Here is a 20259-nt window from a genome sequence, read left to right as displayed (position 1 = left end):
AAATCACTGAGAAGTTTAAAAGGAATTTAACAGTTTTCAGACTAAACGCGCACTACCAAAAATGGTGTTCAAATACGAGCCCCTTAATTAAAAACCTGGGTAAAGTTTACCCGCAGGTGTTGTGCTGGATAAGAAGACAGAGAGGAGAGGTGCCTCAACTGCCAGTGCTGTGGGGCGATCAAAGGCAAGCTGCTATATAAATGTCAGTATGCACATAGACTGTCCCCTCATCAGACCAGACCCCTGGCTGACCGCTGGTGGCCCTGCTCCTTGGGCCAGAGCCTCAATTCACCCTCAAGTAGGTTCAGGCATCGTTCAGGCATCGTTAGCCTGTGAACTGTTTGGATTGCGCCCCACTTTCTCCTGTAGAGGCTGCAGGTGCCTGATGGCACGTTGTTGAAGAGGACACAGAACTGTGTAATGTTACACTGAAGCTGGTTGCTTAACACCAGATTCCCGCCCCAAGCAAGTAAACCTGGCATGGCTTCTTTAATGCTCAGGTTGGGGCTGTGGCGAGCCCCCAGAGGATTGTTCCGTGAGGTTCTATTCCAGACAGGTATCTGGAGATGGTTGTCAGAGTGAATAAACCACAGCTCAGTCCAGGCAAGGCAGAGATGATACTGGTTGTGGGCATTCAGCAGGCCAGTTAGTGGGGAAATGCCTGTCATAGCCAGGCTTGTATGCTCTCTGGAAGAGCGGGTTCACAGTTCAAGGGTCCTCTTGGGTCCTGATTTGCTTCTGAGCTTCCAGAGGGCAGCTATGAGAGAGGTGTATTTTAGCCACTTAGGTTGGTTCCCTGCCTGTGCCCACTCCTGGAACAAAAGGATTCTGCTGCGACCTCATTTATGCCTTGGTGACTTCAAAATTAGATTATTGTTTGCACCCTGTAGGCCTGCCCATTAAGACTGTCTAGAAACTGCAACGCCTTCAGTCCGATGAAAACAGGAGGGAGAACTTTGCTCCAGAGCTCAGACAAATGGGTTGATTTGTCTGCCTTTATCTACTGAAACATTTACACCCGGCCTTTCAGTAGTTGGCTTCCAAGGCGGCTTAAATAGGATGCACGCGACAGGGTGGTTAAAAGTCAACCCACTTCTACTTTCTTGGCTGCTGCTCTACTGGGAGAAATTCTGCTCTATACCAGCAAGAGGCCAGTTGGCACCCAGAAGTTGGATCAGAGGATGGTGGAGCAGCTACCAAGGAGGTATCGACCTAAACCTGTAATATTAAGACCTGGCACATGGATTTCGCAACACCTTTTTATGAACCTTGTGGAGGAAATGGTTTTACTTTACATTCATGCCTGTAATTCTGCCTCAGTATCGTGTCTCGGTGAGATTGCTGGTTTAAGAACTGCCTGGGGTCAAGTTCTACAGAAACTGAGGCACTGGGAGAAGGAAGAGGCATAAAGTAGATATATTCTGTATATAAAGTAGATATATTCTGCAAAATAATAAAGAGAATTCTCTAAATGGCTTGGACTGAAACATGGGAAACATGTTTTCAGTCAGCATAAAGTGGACAGTGGTATGCAGATGGCAGTATTGAGCCGTTACAGCGCCTTGTGCGATAAATCATTGTGAGCATGTATGAGAGCAAGAAAGGCAATCTTGCCTATGTGGAGACTTAAGGACAAGGAGTGCGGAAGAGTATTCTAAAGCGTTACGGCTTCTCGGTGACGTCAGGAAAGGAATCGTTCGACAGTCTATAGACTTTGAGCAAGTCAGAGCAATCCATCATACTAGCTAAAACAGATTTTAAGTATGTTTGATGTATACCAGCATACAAATGACAATGCAAAAGAACATGTGTAACTGACTTGTCACATTTTTGTTCACATAAACAGCATCTAGCTGAATAGTCTATCTTGTTAAATCTGCCATATAGAATGGCCAAAGGCATAGCATTGCACCTGGCCAAAGAAAATGCTCTACGAAGTTGTGGCACCTGCGGGGAAGAGTTGGAGTGGTCAATAAAATATCTAGACATAAAAACGGCCGTCTGTGAACAGGGGCTGTGGCTCAGTGGCAGAGTGTCTGCCTGGCAGGCAGAAGGTCCCAGGTTCAGTCTGCGTTTGGAAAGGACGGGCAGTGGGTGATATGAAAGACCTCCACCTGGGACCCTGGAGAGTCTCTGCCATTCAGAAAAGACAAGACTGGCTTTGATAGACGGAGGGTCTGCCTCAGTAGAAGGCGGCTTTATTATGCATTCACAGCCGGTGGCTGCTTTTCTCCATTGCAAGTTTTGTGTGTGATGTCCGAGTGCATTGTGGTTTGTAAAAAGAAGCAATTTGCCAAAGGGAAGAGAGGCTGCATACCAAGCAGAGCCTTTGACCCTGTGATGCCTTTAAAGTGCCCCCCCCCTCTCTTCTCCTGACGATTCTTGTTTTTCCTCCTCCTGTTCCAGCTAAACTCATTTCTTCCTTTCTGATCTTCTCTCCTTTCCTTCAGCGGTGATCCCTTTGACCGACTCTGAACACAAGTTACTGCCTTTGCACTTTGCGGTTGATCCAGGGAAAGACTGGGAGTGGGGGAAGGATGACAATGATAACCTCAAGCTGGCCAAGTAAGACCTTTTTTTCCCCCCCCCATTCGATAAAATTTCAGCATCAGCTTACCTTAAAAGCATCCGTGTACTTGTGATGTGGTAGCTGGGCCGTTGCTTAGCCTGCATTCTTTGTAGCAACCCTAGAACAAATAATTGCCAGAGGCGTTTGAGCCACACACAGTCCTTGCAGAGCCTGTTCTTGCAATAGATCCAGAGGAGTTAGCCGTGTTAGTCTGTAGTAGCAAAATAGAAAAGAATCCAGTAGCACCTTTAAGACTTCGTCAGATGCATCTGACGAAGAGAACTGTGATTCTTGAAAGCTTATGCCACAGTAAAGTTGGTTATTAAAGGTGCTACTGGACTCTTTTCTGTTCTTGCAATTTCACACTTGTCTGTGCTGAAGTCCCTGTTGACTAACAAGAATGAGTCTGGGTCCAGCGCTCGCAGGGCTTTGTGCAAATTTGGCTTCCATGGTAAGGTCCGGGGTGTTCCAAGAAAAAAATTCCACCTGTTTTTTGCTGAGATGTTTCCTTTTGGAGAGCCAGCAGGGTGGACACCTGCAGTCCGAAAGTGCCCTTGTTAAAATGCTGTGTTACCATTTCTCTTGATTATGCGTGAATGTTCTGTGGCCGTACCATTTCAGTAATTATGTGGTGTGTGGTCTTCCTCTCTCTCTCTCTCTCCCTCTCTTTCCCCCCTTTCTCAGTTTGATTCTCTCTCTGGAGGCAAAGCTTAACCTTCTGCACAGTTACATGAATGTCACCTGGATACGCATACCATCGGAAACACGGGTAACCCCTTTTATTCTGTGTCAGCTGCTTGAGGGAAATGAGAGCCCGCTGTGTGAGGTTGTGCGCATGGAGGAGGTTATGAAGCATAAGATGCAACGCAAGCCTCCCAGCACAAGGGAGCTTGTTGTGCCCTTTCTCTGCTGCTGCAGTGCTAGCACTCCAGGGAAGCTCCGCCACAGTGCAGCTTGCTGTACAGTGAACTTTTCAGAGACAGGATAGAGGTAGGAGGAGCAACCAGGCTGCTGAGAACTCTTTAAACTCCCCTTAATTGTCACTGGAGCCGCCCTGTGTGGCAACAGGACACGGCGTCTGGGCCATTGCTATCTTAAGGTCCTCTAAAGGGGTCAGGTAGTACGTGATGTGAAAGACCTCAGTTCGAGACCCCTGAGTACTGCTCCCTGTCAGAGTAAACAGTATTCGCCTTGGTAGACCAATGGTGTGACTTAGAATAGAGCCAGTTTGGTGTAGTGGTTAAGAGCGCGGGACTCTAATCTGGAGAGCCGGGTTTGATTCCTCACTCCTCCACTTGAAGCCAGCTGAGTGACCTTGGGTCAGTCACAGCTCTCTCAGAGCTCTCTCAGCCCCGCCCACCTCACAGGGTGGTTGTTATTGTGGGGATAATAATAGCATACTTTGTAAACCGCTCTCAGTGGGTGTTGAGTCATCCTGAAGGGCGGTATATCAATCGAATGTTGTTTTTATTATATTATTATAAGGCAGCTTCATGTATATTCATGTAAGATTTTATGTGCATGTTGAATGTATGTGGATTATGCTGAAATGTGCACTGCCTGGCATCATTCTCGGGCAGAATTCAGCGCTCACTGGAGTGACCAGAGGGTCATTCTTCAACTTAGTCACAATGCAGAATTCTCCACGCCTTAGCCTCCATCCATTAGCCTCCAGTGTGCTGTGAGCATTGAACAGGAGCAAGGAAAGCACCATGTGCTATTGTGGTTTCTGGTATCTCAAGCAAGTGAACCCAGTGATGTGCTCCGGGGGAGAAAAAAATCCAGGATTTCTCGCCGATCTGGTTTGAGAGAGAAATTTCTTCCTAAGCTCATCAACAAAACCTCCTCCAGGGAACTGTAACAAGGAGCAAGTGCGCTCTGTCAGACCTCATCTCTGTTGCTATACCGACCCCTTAGGCTCCAAGTGGGAGCCCATATGCAAAATAGCTGTACCGTTTCCACCAACGTGCTCTGGCATGCACCGCACGTAGCAGCAATAATTTCAAGACAGTAACTTTCCAAAAGACATTTGATCAGGAAGCTGAGGTCTGAAGGACATTTCCGATAACGATCAGAGGTCAATTAATGAGTGTGGTCTTGGCTCATCAGGGCAGGCTTTTAGAGGTGATTTTATTTTTTCATATGTAGACATTGCATTAGAATGTAGATACAGGATTCTTATCAAAGTTAACCGCTGCATTAGGAATACTCCGTGTTTCTAATTGTTGACTTACTTCTCCTAATAGGCTCCTCTGGCTCAGCCAGAATCTCCCACCGCATCAGCCGGAGAAGACGTTCAGTCTCTGGCTGACTCCATGGATTCGGACAGGGATTCCCTCTGTAGTAATTCTAATGGCAATAATGGCAAAAACGGGAAAGAGAAAGAAAAACAAAGAAAGGACAAAGACAAAAATCGGGCGGATTCCGTGGCTAATAAACTCGGGAGCCTCAGCAAAACCCTTGGCATCAAGCTAAAGAAGAATATGGGTGGGTTCGGGGGGCTAGTGCACGGCAAAATGAGCAGAGCAAATTCGGGAAACGGGAAAAATGGGGAGATAGTTGAAAAAGTTAAAGAGAAAAAGTCCAAGTCACGAAAAGGAAGCAAAGAGGAATCTGGTCAATCGGCAAGCACTTCCCCTTCTGAAAAGACAACGCCCTCTCCCACTGAGAAGGTGAGCATCTCACCTGTAGAAAAAATGAACTCTAAATCTCCCTCGGATAAGCAGTCAGACCCATGGAAATATAGCACTGATGTAAAGCTGAGCCTCAACATTTTGAGAGCCGCCATGCAAGGGGAACGCAAGTTCATTTTCGCCGGTCTCCTCCTGACCAGCCACAGACATCAGTTCCACGAGGAGATGATCGGTTATTACTTGACCAGTGCTCAAGAGCGCTTCAGCGCGGAACAGGAGCAGAAGAGGAAGGAGGCAGAGAGGAAGGCTGCTCTCAACGGGACGTCTTGCAGGAAGCTGGAGCAGGAAGTGTACTCGAAAGAGAAGCTGGATTCGTCTCCTCAGGGAAGGGCATCACCCGTCTTGCCTCAAAGCCATACAACTCAACTGGTTTTAAAGTTTAAAGACCGCACTAGCCCCACACCAGTGTCATTTTCTTCACCTAGCAATGGTGCCAAGAAAAGTGGACCCATCCCAGTATCTGCCCACTATAGCCATACGCCTCCCGTTCAAAGGCAAAGCGTCATCCATTTGCATGATGTCAGCTCCAAGCCATCAAGCTTCCAAGATGATACTTACAAGCCGGTAGTCGGCACTTTAAAAACATGCGCCACGTATCCCCAACAGAACCGATCGTTGTCTTCACAGAGCTACAGCCCGGCCCGGATAGCTGGTATCCGTACAGTCAATACGGTAGAATCCCTGGCCTATGCCATGCCTACGGACCACAAGTCGCAGACATATACAAATGGGTTTAATACCAATGACATTAGAGACTGCTTAGAATATGCTGATGAGGAGGCGCCTCAGACCTGGTTGAACAATGACAAAAACCGAGGCAGAAGCACAGTTTGCCCGATATATTCGATCCAGCAGAACCGCTGCAGGAAGGAGAACTGCTCCTTTTACGGTCGCCCTGAGACTGAAAACTATTGTTCCTACTGCTATAAGGAGGAGCTAAAGCGCAGGGAGCGGGAAAACAAAGGCCATCGGCATTGAAGTTGGTGGAGCGCTTCCCACGAATATTTATTTCCTCCATTTTCTTACTTACCAAGTGTATGGCAATGGATTATAGGAGGAAGGAAAACGGGATCTATGGGGAGAAAGGTCTAGCTTGTTTCCCCCCCCCCCAGGGGTGATGGGAAAAAAGGATTAATTTATCATAAAGAGTTAATTATTTTCCATTTTGTCAGTGTCTTTTTTACATATACTGGTAAGCTGAAAGGTTGTTTACTCCTTTGTCAGTGCTGTGTATATGTGTGGTCAAATTTTTACTAATGGTGCCTGAATTTACACTGACATCACTCAGGTAGTAGAATGATAGGGAAAAAGTCATAACTGGAGATATGGTATTGTAATAAGATAGTGTCTGCCTCATTCTATAGAGCCATCTCAGTTGTTATTGTTAAGTGTAACTTTTCATTGCTCTTTTCTCTTTTTTTAAAAAAGGGGTATAGTAATTTTGCATATAGTACATTCTAACATGCTCACACCTCTTGCTGTAAGCATTTGTATTACTTTAGTACTACAGTTTCTCCACAGATATACAAATGAAGGTCTGGATTCATGAGCACAGCTTTCCTTAAGTCATGCAGATTATTGGGGGTAGGGATGTAATCAAATTCTAGTTTTGTATTTCACAGAATCTTCAAGAACTAAGGGCTTTCCATCTAACACATCCTTCAAATAGCGTACTCTTGGTAAAAAAAAAATGCCTGTTTTATTCTTTCAAGCAGTTTCCTTAACCCTCATGTTTAAAATAAGCACTTTAAAATTTTTAAGGGTGGGGTATCCCTGCACGACGGAACAATTACAGCCATAGCCTTGCCGTCCCCTCTTTGATCTCATTCAGTGCAAATGATATAGACCGGATTGGGAACCTGGTCTCTGTTTAACCTTATCCTTCGGTTGGTGGGCTTCAGCAATACTGCTCATTAGAGTCACAGCTGCCTGTTCCCAAGTAGATCTTGGAACGTTGATGCATGCGAGACTTCGTTTTTAAAATTATAGATACAGCCCACTGCACAGTTGCTGCTACTTAGCAGAGACCAAAAAATAAAACCTAGCTATTTCCCATGTGGATGTGTACATCTGTCCATTTTTTTTTTTTATTTTAGAAAGTCTGCACTCAAATTTTAGCCTTCTCAAATAGAATAGACAGAGGACAAAATCTGAGTTCCATTTAATAGAGGACAAAATCTGAAATTTGTTGAAGCAATATTGCAAAAACTCAAAGCCATGACTGCTATTGTTTGGAAACCAACAGTCAGGTTGTTTTGATAATACCTAGAATTCATTGATCTTGGCTTAGGTCCAGTATTCAGTAAGTGCAGGGCTTTTTTTCAGCAGGAATGTGGGGGAATGGAGTTCCGGCACCTCTTAAAAATGGTCACATGGCTGGTGGCCCCGCCCCCTGATCTCCAGGCAGAGGGGAGTTTAGATTGCCCTCCGCTCTGCCGAGGGGCGCGGAGGGCAATCTAAACTCCCCTCTGTCTGGAGATCAGGGGGTGGGGCCACCGGCCATGTGACCATTTTCGCCGAGGGCAATTTAAACTTTAAACCCCCCCCTTGTTCCAGCTGACCCAAAGTGACGTCGTTGTGCGGTCCTGAGTTCCACCACTGAGTTCCACCACCTCTTTTCCCAGGAAAAAAGCACTGAGTAAGTGCAACTGCAGATCAGATTTCAGTTGTCATTGATAGAGGCCTCTGTCTTCCCTTCCCTACAATTTTTTCCTGGCGGACTGCAGGCTAAGAATGTAAATAGTGTGATCCACAGTTTGAGACGGCTGGTAGAGAGAGTCCAGAAGCCAGTTTTCTGCTCCAGTTCAGGGAAATTCCAGGTGTTGTTTGCGACCGATTCCAAGGCTTTTCAGAGGAAGTAGCAGGAGAAAAGAGGTGAATGATCAGGAGAACGTAGGTGTGGAATCTTTGTACATTTGCAGCGAAACGCTTGTGAAGTTAACCTGGCTTGGTCTCTTAGTAACCTTCCCTTTAGTCACTTGCAAAAAAAGTTTTATTTGTGAAGCACACACCCCATGGAGACTTCATACAACACAGTTCCATATTTAATTTAATTGGTTCAATTTATAGTCCGCCCTCCCCACACCAGTGGGCCCAGGGCGGATCACAACAAAGCTTAAAAACACACTGCACAGTTAATCAACATTACCATTAAAAACATAAATAGTACATAACATTCATTTAAATATACGGGTAGCAGTCAGTATAGGGAAAAATTTAGATTTTTCTACACCATATTTTTTCCCATGTTGAGAGGAAGCTGGTTTGTGTAAGAAAATGCATTTTAAAATTAGATATATTGTTATGCCTCATTCACATCAGAAATGGCCTTCAAGTCTCCTTTCAGAAGTAAAACAGCAATGCAGTTAATTGTAACTATGAAACAAACTACAAAACAAAAACCTGCCAGCAGCAATACAGGTGTGGTGTTTGTGGCGGTTGGAATAAACTCTGTTCTTCTTCCCCTTCCCCTTCTTTCCTCCACTCACACATGACTCATAACGTGATCAATTCTGGTTTGATTGTTATGTCTCAACCTGAAAACTCTGTTTTTTCTCCCCTCCAAACCAATACTGTACTATTGTAGATGGGGTGCGCTTCGTTTCATTCTGATGAAACAACCAAGCATGGCTTGCCGTGGGAGTGGGAGTGATGCATTTCTTAGCCTTGTGCAAGAGGAAGAGAGAATTCCTGCCTCTTCCCTTTCCATGGGTTCTTTCACCCTTGGCATCTTCATAGGGCCTGAGTTCCGTTTGTTTATCCATTGTGAAGGAACCCGCTGCACATGAGAGACAATGAATGAAGGAATATTAGTGGGTGTCCCCTCCATAGAGGTGAGGTTATCTGCCCAAACCATGCAGTGATCCCCTCCCCCTTATTATGGAAGCTCCTTCACTACAAGTATTGCTGTGTTCTGGTCCTTCCTGCTTTTAAGCTTTTTTATTTATAGGCAGACTATTAAACTAAAAAGATTCCCCCATGGCCCCTCTTCGCTTTACCTTTTGTACTTAGTTCTGTATACCCAAATACATGTGCCTCTTGCCAAGTAAGAATTAGATGCCACACACATTTAAACTGCCTCTTACGCACACGAGTTGAAGCAACCATTTGGTACAAAATGAAAACCATTGTCTCTCCTGAAGAATTTCTGGTGGGGTGGGTGTGTGGGGAGAGCCATACAAATAATTGTTTTACGCACAGCTCTTCATGAATCCAGGCTTGTCGTTTGCATGTTTGGGAGAGTTTGCCGGACTTGTGCTTCTGGACTAGTATCTGTCCTTTTTCCAGGGGAAGTTGTGTAACCACCACACCTAAGGGGCATGCTCACACAGTGAGATTTTGCAACAGGTGCGCAGTAAAGCTTTGCTGCCATGCAGGTCTTTTTTCCATTGGGGGAAGCCCCCCATAAGGAAGAGAATCAGCTGCGTATCAGCACTTGGTTGGCTTTGCAGTCTTCATTACCAGGGCAGCCATTTATTTTAGAACAAGGAAAAGGGGCTTTCCTTCCTTCCTTCCTTCCTTCCTTCCTTCCTTCCTTCCTTCCTTCCTTCCTTTGTCCTTTCCGACTTTCCTGTTGAGAACCGAGGTGCAAAACGAATGTGGTGGGCAATAACTCCCTGAACATTGGTTGTGGTTCATTCATTACAATCTTGGATGTTCTCCGTTTTGTACAATACTGTACTGCAGTGTCTTGACACATTGGGTTGGTTGTGATAATTTGCTCATCTGTTTCTTTGGCCAAAGAAATCTGTGGTATCAGATGGCGTTACCTGTGATTGTATTTGTTACAGAGAGAGAGAGAGAGAGAGAGAGAGAGAGAAATCAGGAATGATTTTAAAAATGTTTTTAAGAAAGCAAATATTAGTACTTATACTAATGCATTAGTATAAAAATAGCCCTAGATATTCCTCTGAATGCTCCTGTAGGTGAAGTTTAGCATTATGACAAAATTGCCATTAACAAATTCTGCTTTCCCCTGTGATTCAGATATATTATATCTGGATGAAAAGCTTTTATTAAAAAAACATCTGCGTTAGTTTTAAAAGATTGTTGTGATGTAGTATGCTTTTTTTAAAAAAAATGTAAAGCAATTTGTATCAGGGTTCCCATCTCTCCTCTATTCAAACAGGAACCCCTTAGGTATAAAATGAGAACAACCTAAATAGACAGCAGGGAAGCTCACATGGACTGTGGCTTTATGTCGTCTTCCCCGTCCCTTGTAACTGAGATGCTTGATGCGCAGAAGTGCAGGGAGAATTGATGGCCTGGGTAGCTGTATCCAAATCCAGATGTGGCACAAGAATTTGTCAACCCCAGAAGGTCAGCTCAGCTGTGAGATTTGAACTACGGGCCAGATTTCAGGTGCAGCAGGTACTCTTCTGCTGACCGAGCGAAGACAGAAGGGGGAAGGTTTCTTCTATTTTATACCAGGCCTGACTATTCCAGAGGCTTCATGCCTGCAGCTAATTTCAGTCTGGTGGTACCCACCCTGGTTTGTTTCCTATCTGAAGAGGCCTTTGAGCTTGGAGTGTAAGTATACCATGGTAGTTCACTAGGCCTAAATTCCGTACTTCGGTTGTGAGTTTCCAAGTTCTTTGTTCAGGCCCCTGTAAAGCCGGAGAAATGACAGGACAATTTTCACATCCAAATTGCTTTTGCCAGCGACCATTGATCTTTTTATCTCACTATCATAATGTAGGAAGTTACAGGGGGTAATGATCTGTGCCAGTCCTGTGGATCAGGTCCTCGCGTTCAAATATCACGGCAAGCTATATTTAAGACGCTAGGAGTTTGAGCCCCCTTTGTGGCTGTGCTTCCCTCCCCTCCACGTGCTCCCAGTTCGATCAAGCTCCCAGTTGCTGTGACACCTGAATGAAGGTGCCTGCGTGCACCGGAGCTTGTTTACACTCCATAAAAAGGATTCTGAACTGGGATTAAACCAAGGTTTAGAATCCCAACTTGCAGGAGAAATGCACATACTTTTCTTCACTGAGGCATCTGTGTTTGGACGTCGTGGCAAATTGGAGTATGAGCAAGCTAGGAAGTTTGGAGTTGAGCTCCATGCCTGGAAGTGCATGAGCACGGCAGCTGGCTTTGTCTGTGCCTGGTGGTAGTTTGATTGCAGGCGGAGATTGTGGTACGACCATACTTAACCTGCGGCAGTTGTCTGTAATGGGAGATCTCAACCTCGGTCTCTGTTAAACTGTTCTGAAAGACAGTAAACGAAGCAGAAATAAATCCTATCTAGTCGTCTACTTCTTTCTCACCAGAAATTAAACGCCCATAAAACTTGCAGATCCCAAGAGCTTTTTAGTGTGCGTTGAAAGCCAAAATAAGTTTTGCCTGAACTCTCTCGCTCTCTATGTATCATTTTCTCTATATGAAACATAACTGCTGTCTCATTCCGCTCGGCATTTTTCTTGCTTGTGCCTGTGATGGGAACTCGGTGGCTGGTAAGTAGGTATTGCTGATCATTCGATACGTTAAGGGCGAAGGGGTGAGTGGGGGGCTTGTCCTAAGGAAGGTAGGGCTGGACAAAGACAAAATTCCTTGCTAGAGATGGGGGTCTTGGTTTTTCATCAGACCCCTTGTTTTTAATAAAATAGAGGTGCAATTTATTGAGAAATTCTCCTGAACAAACCCGATTAAAAGGAACGGAAGACAGACCACAGCAAATGCGTCGCCTCCAGCACCTGTTCATTTCAGTGAGGCTTGTGCAAGCGGACGTCCAACGGATCACGTCCTTTGTTTAGTGTATCAAAAGTACAAAATGTGGAACGGTGGCTGAATGTATTAAGTGTTGCTAACTGTTCTGGGTTAAAGTGATGTTTTGCAAATTAAAAAAAATTCTTTATAGTTTCCAATAAGTATCTATAGAGATAGACATCAGAAGAAGAAGAAAGTATATTTGGGGCAGGGGGTATTCAAAGAATACGCTACTTAAACTGTTCAAGCCACTAATCCGAAACTTGTTAAAAGACAAGAAAATATGCAAATTGTTTGACCTTTCTGTTTCTTTCTTCTGTGGAATCAAGGGCCTGTGGGTTGTTAAGAGAATGGTATATAGGCATCCTCATACTTTGTAATAACAATGCATTTAAAAGAAGTTTGAAAAGGGCTAATGAATGAATAAAACGTGATACGCTTGTGTTTACAGATAAGTTGTGTTGTGTGTTGTAGGTGGTTTTGGAGCAAGTCGGCGAAAGTTTTGCAAGTGGCCCTAAGCCCCTGCAAGCTGACCTTTGGACTGTGTGGCGGTCTCTCCACTGTCCAATCGGCTGATCCGTTGCGGGGCATGACCAGGGTATACTCTGTTCTTTTGAAATCCAAAGATTCCCTTTCTCCAATTCAACATGTGTTAAAAATGGCAGCAAAATACCCTATTCGACTTAAACTGGGGCCTCAGGAAAGGGCTGCTGTGACATGGTGTATGGGTGATGTGTATTTTTCCCCCTATACATGCAGCCTTCACTCCTGGACTCTGGCTCCGCATGCATCTTCCTTTACTCTTCCTATGTTTAGAAGATGGCAAAAACATTTCATTAAAATGGTAGCTGGGAAAACTAAATAGCAACTCTGCAGGGAATGTACTGTGCTCAGTTGGCTCCTGCCCCCATGCTTAACATTATGAGTATATTTTTCATCAATACCGCTTCATCAGTAAAAATATAGCTAATCAATGGCCCCATATAAGAGGCACAGTCCTTTTCCCAAGGGCTCTCTGCTGTGGATGTGTGCACTACAGTTCTGTAGCTATGCAGAAAGAAATGTAGAATTTGGTACTGGGTACAGAGTTCAGCTTCCTGAGAATCACAGCTTTCATGGGGGTGGGGGCGTTTCTCTCACGTAAGCTGGCAGCGATATGCTTGAAAGCGCGTGGGAAGTGCCTACCGAAATCTGAAAAGTCAAACTGCATAGTACTGTTTTCATCACCTTGATCTAGCAACCTCAAATGTATGCAAAAATAGTAAAAAAAAAAAATGAAGCAGAATAAATTATGCAAAATAAGAGCTGTTAGCCACATTTGCTTGATTTGACCACTTTATACGGGAGGGATAATTCAGTTTTTGCCAGTTGTAGAATTTCAGTGCTCTTGACACAGAGTTGTATACACAGTCCTGTTCAGCGATAAGTTGAGCAAGTACAAACGTCTGCATCATTGGACTGACTCAGACCCAGAGACTTGTATAATTAATTGTTAAATGTTCCTCTTTACAGTATTCACCCATATGGTCTAACAGTCTCTTTAATCCAATCCTAGTTAGAGAAATTGGACCATATCGTCAACGTACAACAAAACTGACACTTTCTGGTGGTCTAAGGTTGGCGCAACAAATTCTGGTCCAGATAGTTTCGTGACAATATCATTTATGAATAGATTAAAGAGTAGAGGGGCTAGGGCACACCCTTGCTTTACTTCCTTTTCTGTTGGGATTTCCTTAGGGAACCTGATATACCGACCGTGATCCTTGCGAATGTATCTGAATATAGCTCACGTATAAGAAGCAACAGTCTCTTATCTATGTTAGTCTGTGCAAGCTTCTCCCAAAGCCGTCCCCTATCTATTGAATCGAAAGCTGTGGCCAGATCAACGAATGCCACATATTAAGCTTTGGTTGGGCCATTCATACCTGCATAAGCCAACTGGAGAAGTGTTTTACGGTGATCTGTCGTGCTTTGAATGTTGGATCCAAATTGGGTGTTGTCAGTTACTATGACACTATCACATGGAGTGCTCTGTTGCGTTTATCTGTCAACTGCTCTCTGTTATATTGCCCCAGTGGAATTGGCAAAGCAGTTTGAAGTTAAATTGTCCCTGTTGTCATTACCTGGTTTTATGAAGATGCCCATCAGATAGAAATAATTTCATTCTACAAGTTGGGCTTCATTCAGTAAAAAGGTGACAGCCCTTGTTCTAGTTCAAATGGAGCAAAGCCCCTTAGTGTTTGGCCCTGGAGATGCCCATATGTGCAGTTCTGTTCAGAGAAGATAAATAAGAGCCTTGGCTTTGTCAATAGGTGTTGATTTCCCATCACCTCACAAATACTGTGTTCCCCTCAAGATAGAATGTGTTCCAAGATATGCACATGAAATAGTTTATTATAGTGGGCAGTGAGAACGGTGGCCAGGTTTTTACTAGAGATGGCAGGAACAGGGGAAATGGCAGCATGTTGCAGTTTGTGGTTTGTCATGTTTCATGAACTGGCATGAAATTGCCCGGTTCGTGAACCAGTTTGTTTGGTTCGTGAATACGTCACTTCCAGGACAGCAGAAGGTGTGCAGAAAGACACACACCCCACACCGTTGCCTAGGAAACTGATTGATCGGCATCAGGCTGTCTGCAGTGACAAACCGAAAAACGAACCAAGTGAACCAGCCTAAAAATCGTCACGGTTTGTCAGAAATGCCCTCCGACGAACCACTGGTTCGTGAACCAAAAAAACCGACCTGGTTTGTGACAAACTTTGGTTCATATTTCAGTTTGTGCCCACCTCGGGTTTTTAACGTGGGGGAATCGGATGGAAGAAGATTTGATCCTCTCACCATGATTGTCCGTGGCTTTTCAGCACAGTCTCCACTTTATTCTTTTGCATTGTTTGAAGGAATGGCAAACGCCATAGTATTATTCTCAAATGATAGAACATGGCAGAGAACTGAAATTACTTCAGTAGGTTCTTTGCTCTTGTGCATTCCAGTGTATGTGACTTGACCTTTTTTTTTTTTTTGGAAGAAAAGAAACCCATCAAGAAAGGTGTTTGTGCATTCTCTTTGTGGACTTAAGAAGGCTGTATTGCATTGCAATTTTCCCTGCCAAGTTCAAACGATGAGATAGAAATTATTTTTATATTCATTTCAAAATATGCTACAAAGCAATATTTTGCGCCTTTGTTATAGAGAGGTGTTGTCATTTTTGGTAAACCAGTGTGGGAAATGTGGTAGTGCTAATCTTGTAAAGAAAGCTTTGTAAATGTTCTGATACTTTCTGAATGATCTTTGTGTATGCCGGTGTCTGTGGTTGAAGATTGGAATACAGAACGATTTTTACTGAAAAGCTTTATATGGTGGTTTACATATTTTGGTAAAAGAAATACCCTTCTTCCCCTCTTTATTTCTCTGTGGAATGTAAGCCATTTCAATGTCATACAGTTTTTAGGCTTTTAACATTTCAGCTATCCCCTCCCCCCTACAAAGACACCCAATGACAACTCATTTCCTTGCATTGTAATAAGTAGCGTGACCCAATTTTTCCATAATAAACTAAGGCCAGAGATGGGCAATACTTCCAGAAATTGCATAGAAACATGGTTGCAGGCAATTATTGTATACTGCTATAATCGCTCTAGAATATGCTTGATCCACTCTCATGCAGCTTGTAACTTGGAAACATGTAAGCTAGCAGGTAAACTCCGAATAGCTAATGTGTTTACCTGTGGGCCAGTCCTCTTCCCCTCAATCTAAAACTGTGGCTTTGACGACTGTGCTGCTTTCATGTACATTTCTGTAGTCTACTCATGGTCTTTTTAAATTATATATTACTTACTTGGGCCCCTTAATTGTGTGGTGTTTAAAAATAATTTGTTTTGAAAGCGGCAGCTCTTTGATGGCAGCCAGAGAGGCTGGAACCATTGGTGGAAGGGATGCGTGATAATTAGGGAGACAATTTAGTAACTACGGCAACGAGGAGTTCTAGTGGAGGCGGAATTCTTAATTTCAAAGGCTGTCGTCTCCCCAGGCAAGATGAGTGCTAGTCCAGACTCACAACATGTCCTTCTGATTATTGCACGAGAGCTGTGGGCCTCTCTTGCTTTATCGCCAAGAGAACAGGGGCATGGTTCTTTGGTTTTCCTAATATCTTGTTGGGGCAAAGTAGATTTGGCTTCCCATGCAGCGTTGTCTAGTGAGTTCTTTGTTAAACCCTGATTTCTTAGCACTTTTCGGTTTAGAGGCTTTGCTGTCTCCATAATTCATTGAGGAAGGACTGTGAAGTGTTTGCTTATGTCTAAGCTTAAGAAATATAGCCCCATGCTATACTCTGTTTACGGTGACAGTTGCATTTCTTTAATTCTTTAGCAACTCTTGATCTCGGCGATTGTAATTCCTTCCTATAAAGAGGTGGTGCCTTAGATGGTGTGGTTTAATAACTTGTACGTTTGATCATGGACCATGAGGTTCCCAAAGCCCTCTTAAGCCACCCGCTGCCTGGCTCCTAGATGTCAAGCCCCCTCCTTGACATCAGAGCAGCTGAGCCAAAGCTCACCAGAGGCGCCCAGAGTCTCCTCGACAGTACGAGCCCCCTGTGATGAGAGCAGGCCAGCCCAAGGGTGGAGAGAGCCACCAGAACGCTACCTAGGAAAGAACTTGGGTGGTGCCAGTCTCGGACAAAACATTTGAGGAATTTCAGGAGAAGCCAGTTTCTCAGGAATGTTTTGCCCATCCCTAGCCGAGAGAGGACAGCGTAGGAATAGAGGGACGCATGGAAAGGTGATGAGAGGACAAGGAGGGCTCTAAGGAGGGTTGCTGTATATTCCTCATCATTTATGTCTATTTCTGTTGCGCTGTTTTTCTTTCAAAGCGACACGGATTTTGAGCAAAGGCTTTCCTCCCTCCCACCCCCAAACTACTGTGGCAGGATCTTGAGACAGAAGTCATCAAATTAAGTTATTGTCAGTAGGGGATGTGGGAATGTACGGCAGCAGAAAATTAGGGGTGTTTCACTGGTTGCTCAAGAGGCAGGAGTGGCAGAATGTGCTCATGTCCCAAGTCTCATGCCTGAATTACGTTGCCTACCTTGGCCAGGGCATACGACCTCCTGTGCTACCTGTGGACATTTGCCTTACGTGTCTCGCTAGCGCCAAGACAGATGCATGCTTTATGACTTACGCTGCATATTTTTAGATGCCGATGCAAATCCCAAGAGCACATCTGTGACTTGACTCTATAGGGGTTCACTTGAGTAGAAACAGAACAGCAGGTCTTCAGTGGAGAGAGAATTCTATTGAAAGAATCTTCACTCCCGGCACCCCCAGTTCTTGTGGGAGGGAAGCCTGGATTGAGGCTGATTCCGCACGCGTTGGATAATGCACTTTCAATGCACTTTATCAATCATTTGAGGTGGATTTTTTGTTCCGTACACAAAAAATCCATTCCAAACCATCTATAAAGAGGATTGGAAGTGCATTATCCAACATGTGCGGAATCACTCTGAGTGTCTCAAGTCCCTCCCAATGCTAGACTGGGCAGAGGGCAGTGGGGCAGCCTAAAGGAATCATAGTGTCCATAGGTGTATTGAAAACCGTAAAGAGCAATAAGACACCCAGACTTGATTAGTATAGTATATATCCCATTTCTGGTAAGGTGGTATGAGAAGCTCCCTTGCAAGCTAGTTAAGATTCGAAAACTGTTGATATGTTCCCAAACACATACCCTGCCCTTTCATAGGAAAGCCAATATATTGATCATCTTGTTAACAAATAAGGTATGCTCTTTGCTTATGTCAGAATTCTTACCCTTGGATCAAGTTTGGATCAAATTTTGCATTCTTGCCTCCCCGAGATTGTTCATGCCATATACCTATTATAATTAGCTTAGAGTTCTCCATTCACTTAGCACCAAAGCCATATTAAAGTCTAAGTGGAAGATGGGTGACTCTCCACAGTAACCTGATGAACGTGGGGTGTTCAGAGGTCTGTGCAGATGTCAGTGAATTTATGAAGAAATTTATAATATAAACAGGCGAGCTGCTATTTGCAAATGCTTAATTATGTCAATGTGCAAAAAAAGTTTTTTTTACCTTATCTGCAGAATATTATCTTTGCAGATAGTTCTGGCCTTCCGTGAAGTTTGACATCTTCAGCAGAGAATTGTATTAGTGCAAAAAAGTAGGAGCAAGACTTGCACCTAGGCTCCCTGCAGTGTTGCACTTCATTATGTCTAGATGGATGTTAATCCTTGCGGCGTTTGTTCGGTTCTCCTTATTCTCTTCCATCCTCATGTTTGCATCTGGAATGCTCGTGTGAATGTCCAGTAGTGCTTTAGGCAGGTCTACAACCCATCAGGTGGTTGCCCTTCAAAAAGGCTCCAGTCCAAAGAACTGCTTTACTTAAAGACTCGATCAAGAGTTTTCCCCTTTAAATTGTAGGAACCCCCTGCCCCCCAGTTTATATCACAGACTGCTTTTGAAGCTGCTCTCTGCTACAAGGCGAACTATGCAGCATAGGGAAGTCTAAAGCTCCATTTGGGTGTCTGGAACTCCTATTCAGTTCTTTGGGTCTGAGCCATTCTTTTAAGTTACCCTCATATCATACCGAATTAATTCTTAACGAAGAAGCAAGGACGCAAAGTAATACGGACAGGTAATGAATGTGGCTTTTCTTGTGGGATGTGTGTGTCCTTGAGATTTTTCTACGTGCAACCTTCCTTCTGATTACAATTAAATGTTATTTTTTAATATGCTCCATTCTTTGACAAAGAAGATGTGTATGAGCCGTTTTTAGCAGTTGGATTGTTGTTTTGTAAAATATGAGAGCACTAATCCAATCTTTTTGCAATAGTTATTATGAAATCTGGCTTTTGTTTCAGAAAACTTCCAGTTATGACTGTCGCTCTTTTTTATAGAACTGTAATTCATTTCTTTCTTTTATGAAAGATTGCTAAAAGTTACTGATAGCTCTGTAATCTGTGTGATTGGCTTCTCCATTGTTTGAAATAGAGAGAAGCTCCGGTACCTATTCAATAAAATTAACTTATTTGTAAAATATCGGCTTGTCTGAATTCTTGAGCAGTTTTTTTCCCCCCGCGCAGGACAATCTGTAAGTTGTTTCCCCAACCGCAGCAGTCAACTGAGTAAATAATTTTAATTGATTAATCATTTATGTATTATAAAAAAACCCTGAGAGAATGAGAGCAGAACCTCAAGTGACAAAAGGCACAGATTGGACGCTTGTCAGCTTCCCTCACGTTTTGATGGGAAATGTAGGCGTCCTGGTCTTGCAGCTTGGCTCTCCAACTGCTGTCCAACGGACTTTTCAACTGTGGCTTGTCCAACATTCCGCCAAGCTGCCTACATTTCCCGCCAAAACTTGAGGGAAGCTGACAAGTGTCCAACCTGTGCCTTTTGTCACTTTTGGTTCTGCTCTGAGAGAATGTATGTGTGGGTGGGTGCTCTCAAGTCATAGCTGTCTTCTGGCAACCTCTGGCGGGGTTTTCATGGAAAGAGACTATCAGAGGTGGTTCGCCATTGCCTGCCTCTGCAGCCTTGGTCTTCCCTGGAGATCTTCCATCCAGTTACTAATCAAGGCCGACCCTGCTTATCTTCTGAGATAGGCTATCCAGGTCAGTGCATACGAGAACATAAGAGTTAAATATAGTCCTTCAGCCGCTGCTTGTGCTGGTATAAGCATCTCCTGCGCTTGGAGTGAAAAGGTGCAATCCCGTGCACAATTCCTTGGGAGTAACCATGCTGAACTCAATAGGACTTCTTTCTGAGGGCCTAACTACACATACTATGTTCACTAAGCGTATCCCTGGTTTGGCAGACATGGGAGTTCTATACACGATTGAGAATGGGATTGCAGTGTGTGGGGAGAGGGAGTGTCCCCCTGTTTTCCCAACCTGAAATATCCTGAGGACCTGCTGTTTGTCCCGTTGGGGAACCTTAAAATGTATGATGGGCTACAAGTGAAGTTTCCCCACTGGGGCCAGTAGTAGAACGCTGAGCTCCTTCTCCCTGTGTGCTACAATCTCACAGGCCAGGAAATCACAGAACTCCCAGACCACATCTGTTGACCCAACTTGAAACACAGACGTACATCGGGAAAATGTCTCTCTAGTTCAGCCTTGATGCATAGGATCTGATAGTCGCTTCCTCTCCAGGGTAGCACATGTATACTGTCTGCCTGTAGATTTTTATCCCACCCTTCCTTCGGCACACTGGCTCTCCCACTGCCCCCATATGTGCAGTTTGTGAGACATTTTTCCATCTCTGATGCAATAAAGGTA

At 44.2% G+C, this 20259-nt stretch overlaps 1 protein-coding gene across 1 annotated transcript in view; it reads left to right on the top strand.

Moving 5' to 3' along the window:
• OTUD7A (OTU deubiquitinase 7A) overlaps positions 1-6355 on the top strand; it is a 64820-nt gene extending 58465 nt beyond the window's left edge. Inside the window, exons 10-13 of the mRNA XM_055002833.1 lie at positions 2451-2565; positions 3254-3338; positions 4816-5241; positions 5296-6355. Of these exons, the coding sequence (XP_054858808.1) occupies positions 2451-2565; positions 3254-3338; positions 4816-5241; positions 5296-6240 (1571 nt within the window). The 3' untranslated portion in view covers positions 6241-6355. The remainder of the gene's footprint in view (positions 1-2450; positions 2566-3253; positions 3339-4815; positions 5242-5295) is intronic.
• Positions 6356-20259: the final 13904 nt, after the last annotated feature.

Source organism: Eublepharis macularius, chromosome 18, assembly GCF_028583425.1.
Source record: "Eublepharis macularius isolate TG4126 chromosome 18, MPM_Emac_v1.0, whole genome shotgun sequence".
NCBI classification, from domain to species: domain Eukaryota; kingdom Metazoa; phylum Chordata; class Lepidosauria; order Squamata; family Eublepharidae; genus Eublepharis; species Eublepharis macularius.
Note: the sequence above shows the minus strand (reverse complement) of the source record. Positions and strands in the feature narration are given on the sequence as shown.